Here is an 18,459-nt window from a genome sequence, read left to right on the forward strand (position 1 = left end):
AAACATTGACCATCCAAAAAAAAAAAAAAAAAAAAAAAAAAAAAAAAAAAAAAAAAAGGAAATGGAAAGGGTGATGAGAAGGGGACTTGAAAGAAAACTGTCATTCCAGGCAGAGCAGATGCAAAGGCCTGAGGCAGGGAGTCACCAGGGTGTCTGAGGAACAGGCTGGTAAAGCGCCAGGTCAGTGATGCGTGTGTAGTTAGGAGGTAGGGTTTGGAAATGGGGTGTGTGTATTACAAGGGTCAGCTTGGGTCAGGTCATGCTTTTAGGTTTGAGCGGAGTCTCGCCTGCAGGAGGGCTGGAACCTAAGCATCCTACCAGCTGGTCTACATTCCCAGACTCAACTCCTACCTGTGTTCTGATGCCATTTGGGTTCATTCATGTGACTTTTGCTGTGTGTTGTCCCCTCTCTGGTGATGGTGAGAGCCAGCCACTCCATTCTGTTAGTCTGTGTTTGAGGGACCATGGTTGGGCTGAGCCTAAGTGTATGGATGGCCTCGTGCCAGCAGGGGGAGCCTGTGAGCCATGGGCCTGGACTAAGTAGTTGCTGTGCTCTATCCTGGTGGCCAGGGAAGGTCTGACAGGGCAGAGGGACCAACTTGGGACACTCAGAATCTCTGAGCATGTGGGGACCTGGGTCCTCTCTCACCATCTGAGTGACCTCAGGCTGCCTCCCAAGTCCCTGCTGCCTCGTCCAATGAAAAATGGGAATATTTGCCTACAGGCTGCATAGAGCCCCTGGCCAGTGTGGGCAGGACGCTGACACCAAACACCAGGCCTGCCAGAGTCGGTCTTTGAGGATCCTTGTCTCACAGCTAGTGACACTGTGGCTGAGAAGGGACAGAGCATCACCAACCCACCTGGCTTAGTGTGTTTACAATTTGCAATTGTTCTCCAAGGGGCATCTTATCCCCCTACAAGTAAATGAGGGATCTAGAGAGATGTTTAGGTACCAGGAAGTGGCCAGGTTGAATTCTCAACTGGGTTCTTAATGGCTGAGTCAGTCCCTCAGTCCCCCTGGGCCTCAGTTTCCCTTCTTGTACAAAGACAGGAGGTCAAAATGTTGTGAAGTCTGCCATGCCCTGGCACCCCACCCCCACCCCCCATTCAGGAAGCATGGCTGGTAGGACAGGGTTAGACCCTTGGTCTCAGCAGCAGTCCTCCGGAGGAAGAGTCTGACCCCTCTGTGCCTGTCCTGCCCCTGCAGCCTTTCTGGAGGGCCTGAGTGACAAGCAGAGGGAGGAACATTACTTCTGCAAGGATTTCATTAAGCTGAAGAAGATCCCCACGTGGAAGGAGACAGCAAAAGGTATACCCTACTCCCTGGGCACGGAAGCCCCTCCCCCCTCGCAGAATGATTGGGAGGATCTTCCAGGAGCACCAACTGAGCGCTCCTTGCATCCAGGCCCTCTGCACGGTCTCCTCATTTAATTACTAACACTGCCTGAGGCCTTGGTTTGCAGCCCCATGACAGCATTAGGAAGCCAGCTCGAGCGAGGCCGCACAAGCCATCCACCTTGGGTAACTCAGTTCCTGGGAACCGGGTTTGATGCTGTGTCTCACTTGCTTACAGGGGCTGGGGGACTTCTGAGCCCTGAGAGCACAGATCTGATGACCCATGACCCCAGTCAGGCTCTCACCCCACCTCAGACTCTGTGTGATACCTATAAAACAGAGTGTGTGAAACCAAGCATGGAGGGTTTTTTGGGAGTCCCAGCACTTGTGAGGCAGAGGTAGGAAGATGTCTGGCTCTTCAGTGACTGCCTGACCCTACCTGTTCCAGGGCTGGCTGTGAAGGTGGAGGACCCCAAGTATAAGAAGGACAAACAACTGAATGAGAAAATCTCCCTGTTCCGTGGGGACATCACCAAGCTGGAGGTGGATGCCATTGTCAATGCTGGTGAGTGACTGGCCTGAGTCAGAGGCCTGGGGGGACCACTTCGTCGTCACCTTAGGCCTGGTTGGTGTGCCAAAAATGGGTGGGCGCCACCTGGCTCCAGAGAGGCTCCCAGTTGCTAGTGTGGATGGCCTGCTGGCGCCACCGGAGCCCAGCGTGGCTGCCACTTGGGCTCCTCTTCTCTTGAAGCCCTGACCTGCCTTCTGGGGGCACCTCCCTCTGCCAAGCTGCCTTGCAGTCCTGAGGCCCATTAGCAGCAGGGATGGAGGAAAGCTGTCTGGAATGAAGCCACACTTCCCTGCCTGAGAAGAGGCCAGAGCCAACTCTCCTAGGGCAGGGGTGGGGACTGTGGCTGCCTCCCCACCCCCACCAGTCCTGCCTCACTCCACACCTGGCCAGGTGAGGGAGCTCACAAGGGAAGGGAGAGGACAGAGAGGTTCCCTCAGCCCCCTGGCAGCTCTCCAGTGCCTGGGCCGGGAGCTGCTCGGCTTCCTGCACGTGGTCTCTTCTTGCTGGCTTGGCGGTTTATTGTGATGAGCAGAGAGGAGGCAGCTGCTTCTGTGGGGGAGGGGAGAAGGCCGTGTGTGTCTGGCTGAGGTCAAGAGGCTCTGGGAAGGGCTCTGGAGTCATCAGGAACTGGTATCTGGGGTTAGTAAATCGTGCACGTGTGTTGGAACTTTCTGGAACATGGTCGGGTGGCTTCCCTTCCTCCCTTCCTCCCTCATACAACCTCCAGGAACTACAGCAGGCAGTAGAGGTGTCTTTTTCTATGATTCTGTGAATATCAGGGCAGAACTCCTAGCACAGAGCTCCAACTCACAGGAAAAAGTCCATTATACCAGCCCCTCCCCTGTGCAGCCAGGGCACCACAGGTACTTCTAGACCTTCTGTCACCTGGCTTGCTCTGCCATCCTTGAGTCTTGACAAGGGAGGAGCTTCTTCCAGGACTCTAGGCCTGGATGCAGCCGATGTTGTCCATGCCTCTTTGGCCTCCTTAAGTAACCAGGCACCCAGCAGAGGTGGCTGCTCCCTGGTCCTTTCCTGGTTGTGATCTGGGTGGCATTTTCTGGTAGGGTTCTAGGCTGGTGTTTGTAGAGGACACTCACTGTACTTCCCACTACCCACAATCCCCCAGCTCCCGCCTGTCTCAGGCACACAAGTGACAGCTGGCATTCAGGGCCAGAGAGAGCTTGGGTCACCGTTGCATTTCTGCTGTTGCATCTGTGTGTCTCCCTGGAGAACCTGACAGGGTTGGTAGGTGGCAGGGAGTTCGACAAATCTATCTGACTGAAGGCAGCCTTATCTGGTTTGCACAGGCTGCACCAGCTCCTCCCGGAGAATGTTGCTACCCACCCCAGAGGTCCTCAGGAAGTCTCTTGGCTCTGCCTTGCCCTGGCACCTGACTCTGCTGGTCACTGCCGAAGGTGTGGGAGGCACCCAGTTGGTTCTTCCCCTGTGGAGCTGTAAAATGGACAATGGAAAAGCAGGAAAAGCAGGCAGCCTGGCTGGTGAACAAGTGTGGGTGCAGGAACCAAAGTATCAGAGGAGCAGGAGAGGGCTCTGGAGATTGGTACATGGTGGGTCCATGGATCTGCCTGTCAGCTCTGTTACTGAGGTGCACTCCAGCACTAGCTGAGCTGGCTGCCCTGGGCTGGTGGCCTTCTCGGCTATGCTTCCCCCAGGATGTGGCATCCGGGGAGGTGCACTTGCCAGGCTTCTGTCTCTGCACGATGGGGATGTCGGATTGTTGGGGACACGAGGTGGGAATGACACTCATTTACCACCTGCACGGGAGCCAAGGGTTCGACACCTGCACTGTGACACCATTAGCATCATGCCGAGTGCCAAGGACTCGCTGCTTCCTGTAGATGGCCAGCCGTCCCTCCTCTCGCTTGCCTTAGTGGACCCAACACCTCTTAGTGTATTCTCTTGAGATCTTTTTCAAGAAAGAGGGTCAGGCAGGATCCAGAACGCTTCCAGAATGGCAAGCAGTAGCTGAAGCAGATGTTGGACATTGGTTTCCCATGCAGAGCCTGTGTCCCTAGTGTTTGATGCGGGTATTGGTCCTGGTCAGAGGAGTCCTCAGTGGCCTGGGTTCTCTCCCCAACCCCCTGTGATCTTTTGGGCCCTGGCTTCACCCTGTCAGCGTCGCCCACCAGGGGGCAGCAGAGATCGTGTTTCCGAGGAGCCCATAAATCAGCCTTTATTAGTGAAATAAAAGTCACAGGCAATGTGGGGCTTTTCAGGGCTGCATAAATCTGCGTCCGAGCCTCGTGAAACCCATATGTGCTTAATTCATATGTAAAGTTTCAAGCAGGAAGAGAATGCGTGTCCATTAAATTCTATTTGACTTGATTATAATCATTAGCCGTGAATAATTGCTTCTCATTGCCGACCGCAGAGCCACCACAATAGGCGAGAGGAGAGAGCAATTATCTCGGGGTGGGAATTTTTAAATTTTTATTTTTGAAGCCAAGGGTAGCATTGGCCTGTGGGCATATGATAGCCTGTGGTGCACAGGGTGGGCTGGGAGTGGTTGGGGCTTGAAGTTCCACCAGGGCTTCCAGTGTGTGTGTGTCTGTCTGTCTGTCTGTGTCCCCCTGGGCCTCCGAGGGGGCCTGTGAGGGGACGGGGAGACTTGGATCTTACTCCTATGCTGAGAAGTGGGAAGCTAAAGGGAAGGATCTCTAGCTGGGTTGTAGGCATCTCTGTCCCTTGGTATAGGAGTCAGGGAGTGTGTGTAGAGGGGAGGTCCAGTGCCCTCCCCTGCCACCCTTCACCCCCACCCTCATCTATCTACTGGCCACCTGGCATTGTGAAGCTCAGGACTGATTTCAGTTCTGTTTTAATGGTATGTGTGACGTGACTGGCACGTGTGAGGTGGTGGGGTGTGATGGCAGGCATGTGTGTCTGTGATGTGGACGCATGCTGTGTGGCAGAGGTAGGATGCTTGGGGCAGAGAGAAGGAGGGATGCCTGGCTAGTGAGTGGCAGGGCTTAAGGTCACAGGGGCAAGCCAAACTTACTAAACTTTCCCCACGGCTGCCTCATGGGCTGACGGCCAAGGCCATCAGGGCAGTGCCCGAGAGAGCCCCAAGCTCTTGCCATCTGTGCTGGCCATGGCTCCTGCCCACAAGGGTATGCCACATCCATCTTAATGAAATCGAGTGCCACGCTGGCTGGCAAGATAAGCTGGGGAGCCCCCTGTGGCCATTCCGTCCTCCAGGCATCTGAAAGGCTGGGGCAGTGTCTGTGTCTCTAGCTCTTCCTTTGACCCCTGGGACTGTGTGTGTCTGGGCTTCTCCACTTGGGGTGGGAGGTGTTGTGACCTTTACAGGGCTTGAGTCTTCTCTCTGCCTCAGGGGATGGACGCATCCTTAACATCACATCTGGTGTTTGTGGGCACCTGTGCCCGAGATGGCCAAGTCTCATTTAGGAACACAAAGATCTCATTCTCGGCCAGCCCCGGGGTCCAGTGGCCTGGCTTTGGCCTTAGAGTCATCTTAGGGCACAGCATGCATAAATGTCACACTCTGGGCAGAGACACAGCAGTTCTTCTCTTCAGAGCAGTCTCAGTCTACGCATGTGTGTCAGGGTACTAAGGCCTTTGGAGTGGAATCTGGGGGCTCCTGCAAGCACCTCCCATCCCTCAGGTCCTCATCTGGAAACTGCCATCATCCTGGGCCCCAGCCTGTGTGGGAGTGAAGATGACACATGTTTAGCCCTGACACACAGAGGGCCCCAGTAAATTAGTCCTGGGGAAGTCAGAGCAAGAGCAGCTAAGTAGAATATAATGTGACACGGCAACGCCGGGAGGGAGGGTTGAATAAAGTGTGCGTGAAGCCACAGGGACCAATTAATTCTGCAAGGAGGTGGCAGGGAGGCAAGCGGGTCACAGAGGCCTTTGAGGGGCCTGGGTTCTGGGGCCTGGCCTTAAAGAATGGGTGGGAAGCCTTGTCTCACAGCGACAAGCTGGCCTCGCAGGGAGACTTTTAAGCTGCTTATTTATTTAAAATAAGGCTTGAGAGGCACTCAGCTTAAGTCCTGCGGCTTTGATTTGTGAGAGCCTACCGGTCTCTTATCCCCCCCCTCCCCGCCCCCACCCCAAGCCCTTGTTTCATCCCTTTTCGCCGCCCTGAAGGGTACTGGATCCCGGTGTGTAAAGAGCAGACTCTGAGCTGCTGAGCGGCCACAGAGTGCTCCGCCCCCCCTGCTCTGGCTGTCCCCCAGCCCTGCCTCGGCTGGACTGGAGCGGGTGATTTAGAGACCGCCTTGATGGACTAGCAAGCAGGGGGCCGCAGGGACAGCGACTGCCTGGTGGGAAGTGATCTGACGCTAAACTGTCGCCGTAAATCGCTTTATCTGTCACTTCAGATTTAAATGTGTTTGCTGAGGCTTGCCGGCCGCCGACAGCAAAAAAAAAAAAAAAGCTCGGCATCCGCGGGCAGGGGCCGGGGTGGGGGGGCCGGGGCGGGACTGGGGCCGTGCAGGCCGGAGCAGAGCCAGGGAGACCACTGTGGCAGCCTCTGCTCGGCCCGCTTAGCTTAGAACTGCAGGGCCTGGTCCTGGGCTGCTCACCTTCTCTCTTCCTTTCTCTTCCTCCCTCTCTCCCCTTCTCATCTTCCTCCCTGTCCTCCAGCTTCTTCCCTTTCTTCTTCCTCCTCTTTTTTCCTCCTCTTTCCCCTCCTCTCCTCATCTCTCTTCTCTTCTTCCCTCCCCTCCCCATTTTCCCCCTCCTCCACCCCTCGTCAAATTTCCCCTTCCTCTTCTCCAGGCCTGCCCTCTCCCCCACCCTCCAGAGTTCCATTCCTTTTACAAGTCGTAGTGCATCTCCAGGTCTGTGTATATGGCCGGCTCGCCCAGAGCTCGCATGTGACAAGCCCTAATTCCCAGTCTTTGCTGACTGCTGGAAGCAGAGGGCTGAGTGGAGAGTGAGCAGGCGTTTGCTCTGGGGAACCACGATTTAGATTTACTGGCCTCCCGCAGACTGGAGGTAGCTTCCTGCCGTCCAGTTAGTTGTCTTGGGTTTAGAGTTCCAGCCCCCAGTACTTCAAGGACTGCCCACCCAGGGTTGCCTTGACAGGATGCTGAGGCTTCCTGAGCAAGAGACTTCTGGAGGTGGAGGCGGAGGCGGAGGCGGAGGCGGAGGCGGAGGCGGAGGCGGAGGCGGAGGCGGAGGCCGAGGCCGAGGCAGAGGCAGGCTGGTCTCCATGAGTTCGAGGCCAGCCTGGACTACATAGTGAAACCCTGTTTCAAAAACAGACAAACAAATCAAAACCCCTTGTCTTTGACACTGGGGTTTAGCGGGATGCAGCCAGCGTGACCCTCGCTGAGGATAGCCTGGCGTGGGAACAACATGGAGCAGGAAGGTCAGTCAGCAGGCCTGAGGTCCACAAGCCACCCTCCCCGTGTAAAGAAGCACCGAAAGGCCTGATGCCTCCAGAAGAGTGTGGCTCATTTCCGCAAGGTCGAGCCATGTTATATAAATTCATAAATGATGGATCCCTCCTGAATTATTGAGGCTCCCTCCAGGGCTTAGTCTAGTGAGGTGAGCCTCACTGGTGGGCAGGACTCAGAGGAACCCTGTTAAGTTCCTTCGGCCTCCACATCTTCTGCTAACGTCCCACTGTGGGTCAGGACCCACCTGTCTGCTGTCTACACAGGGAGTGGGGGAGGAGCTCCCACTGTCCTGAGCTCTAGTTGACTTTTGGTGAATAAAAGTGACCCAGTGCTGGTGAGCGCCGGCTCTGGGATCCCTCTCTGATCCAGCACCAGCCCCACCCTGCCTTTTTGGGCCTCAGAGGAGTCTCTTGGGTTCATAGATATGGACAGTGGTTAACATTCATGGGTCTCTCTTGGGTTTCCTGGCCACGTGTGCGCCTCTGGCGGCGAGGAAAGAAACACAAGACTCAGTGCCTACATGCACAGTACTTGCAAACCCTGTAGTGGAAGGGGATAAATGACTAGAGCTCAGGGAGGGACGGTGACCTGCTCAGGGTCACACGGCAGGTGAGTGGCAGAGGAGGGTCTCAAACCCAGGCCCCTGCCTCCCATCTCTGGGCTGCTATCACTACACTGTCAGAAAATCCTCTTCAGAGGGCTGCGACTTGCCTGTATGGAGGGAGTGGTGGCTGGGGTACGTTCTATCCTGGGCTGGCTGACCTTGAGGCCACCTGGCCTCCGCTCCCACACCTGTGCAGCTGCCCGTGTCCCTGATGCTGTCCCAAGCACTGAGCTTATGGGAATGTGTGTGTTTTGAAATTAATGGAGACTATTAAGTTGGCGGAGCATGAAAAGGGCTGGAGCTGCAGCTCTTGGCTCGCTCTCCTGGAATGATCCAACAGGGACTGGGAACAGACTGCCTGTGTCCCTACAGAACCAAGGGTCTGGCCTTTTAGTATTGTGAGGCAGACACGGGTGCCTCTCCTTAGTGGGTACCATTCTCTGTCCTTCTTCCCAACACCCAGTCAGTGAAGACAGTAATGCTTGGGGTATAATGAAATGAATCTTCTCTCCAGACTTCCAGGGTCAGCTCCCACACACTACAGGTCTGGACCTGGCCTTCCTGGGCAGGACAGAGGACATGTCCCCAAGGAAGCCACATGACTGAAGTGGGTCCTATCAGGACTCAGTTACATCCAAAGTCAGAGCTGGTAGAGTAAAAGCCACCTAAGGCTCCCTCTGCTGTCCCCAGGGTTGCCTGCCTCAGAGGCTCACCTTGGAAGTGCCTTTGTTTATTTTTGCAAATCCCCTGGCCTGCTGACACTCCAGGTGGCCACTTTATGGTCCCCTCCTGTAGCCTGCGGTTAATATCTATCAAAGGATGCAGCTTCTGAGGATGCTGTGCTTAAGCTTGAGCTGGGTATAGGGACCCTGGGATGGGAGAGGGTCAGTCTTAAGTGCCCCTTGTGACCTAGCCTTCTCACAACACTGAATGTCAGGGGTCTGGTTCCTCCACCACCTCCTGCAGGCCTTTCCTGCTTCTCCACAGGGGTTTCTGAAGGGAGCTCAGAGAAGAGAATAGACTCCAGCCAGGGTGTCCAGTGTCCTGGAGGGTCCACACAGAATACCTAGTGGTATATTGAGGGGCTCATTTCCTACAGGACACCTGGGGAGATCCCCAGTGGCAAGTGCAAGTCTGAGAACTGTGCATCTGGTCTGTGAGGCTGTCCCTGCTGGGTGCTCGGGCTGTTTGTACAGTAGGTCACAGTAAAGACACAGAAGTGCAGGGTCTAATGACTCCCCAGAGCTGGGGACACTAGAGGAGAGGTGGCTGCCCTGTAAGGATGCTAATCTCTTTGTCTGCAGTGGACAGGTTAGGGAGTATGCTAGTTAGGGTCCAGGTGATTGAACTCAGGGCCTCGTGCATGTTAGGCAAGCACTCCACCACTGAACAATACCCCCTACCTCACTTTGTTTTAATTTTAGTTTGAGACAGAGACTATCAATAAGTTGCCTAGGCTGGCCTTGAACTCACTTTGTAGTGTCTCGAACTTGTGATCTTCCTGCCTCAGCCTTTCTAGGTGCTGGGATTCCAGGCGTGCATGAAAACCATCTTGGAACATGCTATTTATATCTGTGTGGAGGTGTCAGGGGAGGACAGCAGGGGAGGCTGGGCTAGAGCCAATCAGGGAGGGTGGATGGGGTTGGGTTGAAGCCCCCCCCCATGATATCCCATAACCATTGCCCCCTCCCAGTGGCAACAAGTGGCCCTAGAATAGCATCTCCACTCACTTCCCCATCCCACCTCCTCCCCTTCTAGACATTGTAATTGCCATCAAAATGAGAGCATTGGGGTGGCTTGTGGGAGAGAGCGCTGGCTGTCAGCTGTCCCCTACCAGCAGGGCCCGAGACTGTTTGATTATTGCCGCTTGGCTGTATTTCACGTACGGTTTAAACACCATCAAACACTACATCCCTTTTGAGAAGCGAGGGCTACCTTGCTGTGGATGTTGAAGAGAAACAGGGACATTAAAATCCACGAAGCAAATGGCCTAGAATTGACATTTGCGGCGGTGGGAAGCTCTGCTGCGCCTGTCAGAGAAGCTAAATCCCAGTGCTGTCAGGCAGCAGGGAGCTTTCCCCACAAGGCTGGTAGGAAGCAGGTGGGTTTGGTCAGGAGGGGACCAAGAAGAGCCCAGGAGGGAATTCTATGGTCAGTTGGCCACCTGTCAGTGTCCCTCTGGCCTTGACCGCTGTCTGCTCAGCCTTACCCTCTTCCTAATGGGAGGCAAGAACGTTCTCCTCCTTGAGACAGAACAGGGTGCTAGGGCCTGTGGCTCTGAGGCCAGGGGTGGGGTGTGGCATGGTTATGTCTGACAGAGCTTTGTTCAGTTTCTGCTGTGGCCTCTGAGGAGTTTTGTGCGCTCCATCAAGGTACAATAACCCTCAAGTCCTGCTTTCTTCATCTGTAGACTCCGGAGAGACGTCCCCTACCAGGGAGACTTCAAGTGACCCACGCAGGTGCCTGACAGGTAGGGGGTTGGAGCTTGATGGATGGCGAAGGCCATTATCAAGGAAGTGGATATGGAAGCTAGAGTTGGCGTTTTTTTAAAAAAAAGATTTAGCCGGGCGTGGTGGCGCACGCCTTTAATCCCAGTACTCGGGAGGCAGAGGCAGGTGGATTTCTGAGTTCGAGGCCAGCCTGGTCTACAGAGTGAGTTTCAGGATCAGCCAGGACTACACAGAGAAACCCTGTCTCGAAAAACCAAAAAAAAAAAAATAATAATAATAAATAAATAAATAAATAAATAATAAAAAAAAGATTTATTTATATTTTTTATTTATGTGTAGGTAGGTGTGAGTATCTGTGCTTGTAAGTCACTTGTGTGCAGGTGTCTTGAGAGGTCAGAGAGGAAAAGTGTCAGATCTCTTGGAGTTTGGTTATAAGTTGTATAAAAATGGGTGCTGAGAGCAGAACTCTGGCCCACTATCGAGCAGTGCTGGAACTTGCTCTGTGGACCAGCCTGACCTTGAACTCAGAACTCAGAGATCCACCTTCCTCTGCCTCCTGTGCTGGGATTAAAGGTGCCACCACTGCCTAGCTCACAACAAGAGCTCTTAAGGGCTGAGCTATCTCTCTAGCCCCTAACCTATTGAAAAATAAGTGCAAGGGGCTGGTGAGATGGCTCAGCAGGTAAGAGCACCCGACTGCTCTTCCGAAGGACTGGAGTTCAAATCCCAGCAACCACATGGTGGCTCACAACCATCCGTAACAAGATCTGACTCCCTCTTCTGGAGTGTCTGAGGACAGCTACAATGTACTTACATATAATAAATAATAAATAAATCTTTAAAAAAAAAAGAAGGATTTTCCAAAATAAATAAATAAATAAATAAATAAATAAAAAGAAAAATAAGTGCAATAAATCCAGGACCAGAGCTTAGCTCACAGCGCCCTGTAGTGAGGCTCGCGTACAGCACAACATTGCCCAATGTGGCCTGGGTCAGGGTCAGAGTCACAGTGTGCTGGGTACTGCCTGTGTGATCCTAACCCTTGGGAGGCAGAAGCAGGCACATCTCTGCAGTTGAAAGCCAGCCTTGTCTACTTAGTGAGTTCTAGGACAGCCAGGGCTAACAGTGAGGTCCTCGCCTCCTGAAGGCAACCGCTACCCAATCGTCCTGGAAACATTATAACAGTGACAGAAGAACCAACGGCCACCGGGGTGACAGCTCAATGAGTCACATGCTTGCTACAGAAGCAGGGGGACCCATGTAAAAAGCTAGGTATGTACACCTGTAAGCTCAGCTCTGCGGTGGAGCTAGAAAGACCCCTGGGGTTTGCTGCCTAGTCAGTCTAGCCATCTGGTGAGCTCTGGGTCTACTGAAAGACTGACTCAAAAAATAAGCTGAGAGACAGTCATTGTCCACCTCTGGCTGGCACCTGAACACACATGTGCACATGCATGCATATAACACAGAGAGAGAGAGACAGAGAGAGAGAGAGAGACAGAGAGAGAGAGAGAGACAGAGAGAGAGAGACAGAGAGAGAGAGACAGAGACAGAGAGCGAGCTGAGGAAGGCAGCAGGGATGAGGGTTGGAAGTATAGCTCAGTGGCAGAGAGCTTGCTTACCCTAGTATTACCCTGGGTTCCATCCCCAAAGCTGAAGAAGGAAGGAAGGAGGGGGAGGGAGGAAAGGCACTAAGCCTAGCTTCGGGAGAGGACTCTGACCTAACATCTCCTTAGAGTACATGCTCTTTCTTGGCACATGTTCTTTCTGGTTCTTGCCTGGTTCCTTAAGGCCCTCTTTCCAACCTGGCAGCTGCCACTCATACTGACCTGTGATCTCTTCGACTAGGGTTCAGGCCTCCCCTATAGTCATGGCTCTCTTAGTGGCTGCTTGATTGCTGGCATCGTACCATGGCTCCAGCCCAGATGGCACCTCAGAAGTGTCCCTCCACCGACCGACCGTCCTTTTTCTTTACAGTGCTTATGGAACTCAACTGGTCTTTTGTTTTGTTTTTGAGTTGTTTTGATCTTGAGACAGGCCTTACCATGTAACCCCGTGTAGTGGTCTGAATGAGGGTGTTCCCCACAGGCTCTGGGATTTGAATACTTGTCCCTCACTTGTGGTGCTGTTGGTGAGGCTTGGACACTGTGGCCCTGTGGAAGTGTGTGACTGGAGGCAACCTTAAGGTTCCAAAGCCTTATGACAGTCGCAGTTTGTGCTCTCTGCTTCCTGGTTGTGGTTTGAGATGTGGGTTCTAGGCTGTTCCTGTGTCTGCAACCCGCTGACATAATTCCTTGCTATGATGAATTCCTCTGGAACCATAGGGCAAACAAACCCTTCTTACACAAGGGAATCATGTGTTTTATCACAGCAATAGAAAAATAACTAATACATCCTGGGTATACGATCTGAAGACCAGGCTGGTCTCGAACTCAGAGACCTCCTGCCTCTGCCTCCCAAATGTAGGGATTGAAGGCACGTGTTGCCATTGCCGGACACCTCCACCCCCCTTTTGAGACAGGGTTTTACTGTGTAGTGCTGGCTATCCTGGACCTGAAGAGATCCATCTGCTTCTGCCTTCTGAGTGCTAGGACTAAAGGTGTGCACCACCACTGCCTGGCAAGTCCCCTGCTTTTGAAATAAGAGTCTAGGTTTTATGTTTCTCAGTTCGGGTTCAAATTCACAATGGAGTGGAAGGTGACCTTGAACTCCTGGTTCTCTTAGGACTGGGATTACAGGTGGGAGCTAGCACACCTGTCATTCTGTGGGGATTGAACCTAGGGTTCACAAATGAAGTAAGTGCTATTTCAACAGAGCCGCCAGTTCTCCCCTGTTCTTGCCCCCACAGATGGCTTATTCGGTGTACCAGAGCTCCATCTTATGGTTCACCTTCCCTCCTGACACAGGAAGCCCTCTGAGCTTCCTGTTTGCTGCTGTGACTCCTACCTCTCCTCCCCTGGTGACCTGGCCTCTGGGCCTCTTGTCTTGCCTAGGTCCACTGAGTCTGCCACTGTGATTTCTCTCACATGAGCTTGTGACTAATAAGGGTTCCCCCCCAGGGGGCCTTCAAAATCTTTCCCTCCTTAACATCGGAGTTTAAAAATGTGTCACCATCGATTTGAAGGAGAGACTTGTTCCTGCTGAGAAAAGCGGCCTGGAGATTCGTCTCGCCTTAGGAACCGCACGGGCGGTTGCATAAATTCCAGCATGCCACCAAGGGCTCCATGCAAATGTGCACTGGAGCCCCTCTGGCAGCACGAGGTCCTGCCAACTTCCATGTTGCTCCCAAGGGCTGCTGACCTTCTGGAAGGCCTAGTATGGGAAGTCTGCAGTGTGTGGGGGTGCAGATCCTTTCCTCTCAGCCCTTCTCTCTAACACTTCATTCACACTAACTCTGCAGTGATGTAGTTAAACCTCAGAAGTGGGGGGTGAGGGACTCCTGCAGTAGGACCAAGCCACTGTGATGTCCCCTCCTGGTCCTGAGACCCAATCATCCTTTGTGAAATAGTATGTGTCCTGAAGAGGGGAGCTTGTGTGTGGGTGTGAATGTGTGGGGTACATAGGTGTACATGCATATGGAGGCCAGAGGACAGACAGACATTCAGACCCTCAGACATTGTTCCGTGGGAGCCTTCTACCTTGTCTAAACATTTAAAAGTATCTTTATTTAGGGGTGTGTGTGCATGTGCATGCATATGCATGTGTGAAGTGTCACGCCATGCTGTGTGTGTGGAGGCCAGAGGATGACGTTTGTGAGTCATAGCTCTCCTGTGAGGTATGCATGAGTCTTGGGGTTCAAACTTAAGTTGTTAGGACTGGCAGCAAGCATCCTTACTCATTGAGCCATCGTGGCTTTTGACAGTGTTTCTCACTGGCTTGAAGCTCACCCATTACATGAGGCTGTTTGACCACCGAGCCCCAAAGACTCCCCTCTGTTTCCCTGGGATCTAGATGCTGGGATTGCAAATGTACTCTGCTATATTGGGCTTTAATAAAAAGGTTCTGGTGATCTGCAGATCTTGTGTTTAAAATGCCCGCTGCATTATCTCCCAAGATATCTGGCTCCCTGGTGCTGGGATGACAGGCACATACCATCACATTCCCAGGCAGGGGCTGTCAGGATCTTTGGGGCGACGCCTGCCTCCAGGCACCTCCTCCCGGCTCTGGCTGCTGAAGCTCACCTTGCCTGTCCTCCAGCCACTGTAGAAGACAGCCCCAGCTTCCCCTAGCAACATCTGAGTCCAGAACTACTCAGTAAGGATCCCAGAGGGGCAATGCTTTGATGTGGGGACATGAAGTGACTTTTCTGGGGTCCTCATCTTTCCCTGAGAGCCTTGAGTGGACCTATCACTGAGTTAATGAGAAGAGGGGCGTGGAGAGGCCCATAGTAGCCATGTTGTTTGTGCTGGATGCCACTTGGTGACAGTCTTTGAGGAGTGATGGGAGCTGGCAGTACACCTCATGATCCAGGCCCACTGAATGGTGTGAGTGAGCACACGGGTGCCCCTGTTCTCCCAGGGATTAGAGAACTCGTGCTGGAACATGCAGGCCTGCCACTGGGCCAGCCTCAGGCCTCAGTGGGGAGCTCAGTGGGAGTCAGGGTGTGGGGGTGGCCCAGGGTGCCAGGCAGCTTCTAATGGTTCTTGGGGATGTGCAGAGCCAGAGAAGAAGGAAGCAGGAGCACAGAGGTTCTATGGCTGTTGTGGACCCAGAAGCAGTGTGAGCCCCCATTTACCAACTGGGCAGGGACTTGTGCAGCCCAGCCTGAGCGCCTGCAGCTGCAGAATGTCCTCTGAGGACTCTCGGCAGTCATTACTCGGAGAAGGGAGGAGGCTTAATTTTTCCTGTCTCCCTAAATGTTATTGCCTTTACGGGCTTTGGAAATCAGTTTTATGGCCTGCGTTATTTGTCCACTGAAATATGGGAAGCCCTAGAGTAAAAATAAACAGCAGAGGTGCTTCTGGGCCTGAAAGGTCAGGAGGCCGAGGATGGGGCAGAGCTGGTGTGTAAGTCCCCTGTCCCCCGTGTGAGGGTCACTCTTCAGGGACTGCTGCAGCTGGAGAGGGACTGGAAGGCGTGCTCCAGACCACGGGGAGGGATTCTAGTTCTGGTGTTTCCCTGAGGCCTGGGACCTGGCCCCTTTTGTCAGTTGGTCCCTGGGGCCACACAAACCTCTCTATCCTTAACGCCCAGTTTCTGCTGCTCCCACTGAGCGCCACCCAGGATATCCAGCCAGCCACTGGCAGTGAGCCTTTTCAGTAAGCAACAAATAAGCCCTTGCCGTGCAAAATGTAGGCCTCACGGGGCCTCCACCTGCAGAAAGCCCCTTATCTTCTGGCAGAGTTAGGAGCTAGGCAGAGACTGAGATCCAGCAGGGCACTCTCCCTGGCAGAAGTTAGAGCTGGGTACCAGTTAGAGGTAGCTGGGTTGAAATGGCCCCATGCTCTCCATGTGAGAGAGGAAGGTGGCATCTGCCACAGTTTGAGGCTCTAAGAAGAGAAGCCTGGCTGAAGGCTAGGGGCATGGGTGGGGGTGAGCTAAGAGAAGGGGGCTGGGGGTTGGTCCCAGGCTCTGTTTCTGGGATCCAGGACCCTCCCAGAGAGGTTCCCATGTTCTCCCCATCCTGGGAGAAGGCTGCTTCTCTACTCCTCTCTGAATATGCAAAAGGTAACTTCGAGTCCAGAAAATAAATGTGTGGAAGATGGGGACTGCCGATTCCCGGTAGGAGGAAAACAAATGGCCAGTAAACAAGTGAAGAGAGGCGGAATTTTGCCAGCAATCAAGAAAAGGCTAATTGAAACAAAGAGCATCATTCTTTTTTTTTTGTTTTGTTTTGTTTTTTTCGAGACAGGGTTTCTCTGTATAGCTCTGGCTGTCCTGGAACTCACTTTGTAGACCAGGCTGGCCTCGAACTCAGAAATCCGCCTGCCTCTGCCTCCCAAGTGCTGGGATTAAAGGCGTGCGCCACCACGCCCGGCTCAAAGAGCATCATTCTTCGCCCACCAAGGAGATGGCTGTGGGAACACCCACTTAAGCAGGTGTGGCACAGTCTGGGGGAACAGCTGTGATGTTCCACTCATGCTCACACCAGCACATAGTAGGTGCTCACTAATGCATGCCTTCATGTCTGAAAACAAGCATTTCTTTCTGTATGAATCAGCGCCACAACTGCTTGTTCCTGTCCACTTAACCTCCCCCCCAACCCCCCAGCTCCTATATGTTCCTGGGCTGTGGCCAGTGTCCTTCTGGGCCAGGACTTACCTCAAGAGCATGGTTGCTGCTTCTGGGTTTTTGCTTACCAGGGGAGCATTGCTAACTCAGGGATGTGGGATGTAACAGGCCTTGAGTTGGATGAGTCGGGTTCCTCTGCTTTGTTCTAATTTTGAGACAGGGTTTCTCTGTATAGCCCTGGCTGTCCTGGAACTCACTTTGTAGACCAGGCTGGCCTCGAACTCAGAAACCTGCCTGCCTCTGCCTCCCAAGTGCTGGGATTAAAGGCGTGCGCCACCACGCCCTGCTCCGTGTTCTTGGTTTCTGAGAAAGGCTCTGTAGCCCAGCTATGACTGGATTTACTGTGTAGCTCAGGTTGGCTTCAAACGTGCGGCAATTCTCACGTTTTCCGATTGCTGGGATTGTAGCTATAAGCCATTGCCAGCTATCCCTGCTTCTTTCTTTTCCTCTTCTCTCTAGTCCTCTCCATTACAGACAGCTAGAGAATTCATCTTCCTTCCTTCCTTCCTTCCTTCCTTCCTTCCTTCCTTCCTTCCTTCCTTCTTTTCTTCCTTCCTTCCTTCCTTCCTTCCTTCCTTTCTTCCTTTCTTCCTTCCAAACAAGGTCTCATGTAGCCACGCTGGCTTAGAACTGACTCACTATGTTGACCATGAACATCTGATCCTGTTGCTTCCTGAGGTCAGGGACTGCAGTGTGCCACACTGTGATGGTTTTATGACTGTACATTCTCTCCCACCTCCAGCTCTGACACGGGCCATTCCCCTGGCTAGGAGCACCCTTGTATCTACTTATTCTGGCTTACATTGAATGTCTCCCAGGTCCTACACGGACGGACTTCCCTTAACCTGAGTCAGATGTTCTCTTGTGAGTTGCATATTCAGCTATGGCCTGTTTCTCCAGCAGCTCCGTGGGATGCCAGAGCTACAGTGGAGGATCATGGGAAACAAGATCCATACAGCATACCCCAGAGTGTGACACAGTCATATGTTATGTGTGGGGGCAGTCTGAAGAAGTGGCTTATCCCTCTGTACCACACTAGAAAGCTGGTGGCAGGTGGCAGTGCCTTTTCTTGCCAACCCATCCCACAGAGTCCTCTGTAGAGTCCAGCATGGCCTGGCCACAGTGGAGCTCCTCTTGATGGGCGAGCCCACACTTCCCATGGGTAGTCCTGGGGAATCTGGATCCGTTGTGCTTGAATCATCTTCCACCCACCCACCTGGTGTGTGGTACACCTCCTTAAAAAGAAGCCAGTGGGAGAGTCGGGGCCTGGGAGCTGCCAGCCCGGAGCTCAGACAGAGCCTGAGACCAAACCCCCTTCTCTTAGCTCACCCACATCTGTGCCCCTAGCCTCCAGCCAGGCTTCTCTTCTTAGAGCCTCAGACTGTGGCAGATGCCACCTTCCTCTCTCACGTGGAGGGCATGGGGCCATTTCAACGCAGCTACCTCTAACTGGTACCCAGCTCTAACTTCTGCCTGGGCCATAACACAGGCACTAAGTTATGGTGGTGGAAGGCTTCCATGGGCCAGAGTTCAGGTCAATGGGAGACACCTGCTTCGGTAGCTGTTTCCTGAGTCAACGTCAATTACTGAGGCCTTGAGCAAGCTGCAGAACCTGGGGCCAATAATGATAATATTATAAAGATCAGTTATGTCTTTTTAGATAGGACTGGTCTAGCATTCTGTATGTAGCTGAGGATGACCCTGGATTTCTGATTCCCCTGCTTCCCCCTACTGAGTAAATCACAGACAGACACCTCCACTCCTGGTTTATACAGGGCTAGGGGTGGAACTGGACCCCTTTTTAGAACAGGAATAAGAGCTGGGGCTGTAGTTCAGTTGGTAGAGTGCTTGCCTAGCATAGGTTAAGTCCTGAGTTCGATC

The 18,459-nt window shown here is 53.2% G+C and overlaps 1 protein-coding gene across 2 annotated transcripts in view; it reads left to right on the plus strand.

Annotated features, from left to right (window-relative positions):
* The window catches only part of Macrod1 (mono-ADP ribosylhydrolase 1), a 143,788-nt gene that overhangs the window by 7,716 nt on the left and 117,613 nt on the right, over positions 1–18,459 (plus strand). Inside the window, exons 2-4 of one of the 2 annotated variants that reach the window (XM_029472748.1) lie at positions 1,208–1,309; positions 1,784–1,900; positions 3,214–4,362. In XM_029472748.1, coding sequence (XP_029328608.1) covers positions 1,208–1,309; positions 1,784–1,900; positions 3,214–3,533 — 539 coding nt within the window. In that variant the 3' untranslated portion in view covers positions 3,534–4,362. Of the gene's footprint in view, positions 1–1,207; positions 1,310–1,783; positions 1,901–3,213; positions 4,363–18,459 lie in introns of those variants that run through there. The other variant, XM_021151365.2, reaches the window with a different exon arrangement.

This window comes from Mus caroli, chromosome 19 (genome assembly GCF_900094665.2).
Source record: "Mus caroli chromosome 19, CAROLI_EIJ_v1.1, whole genome shotgun sequence".
Lineage (NCBI taxonomy): Eukaryota > Metazoa > Chordata > Mammalia > Rodentia > Muridae > Mus > Mus caroli.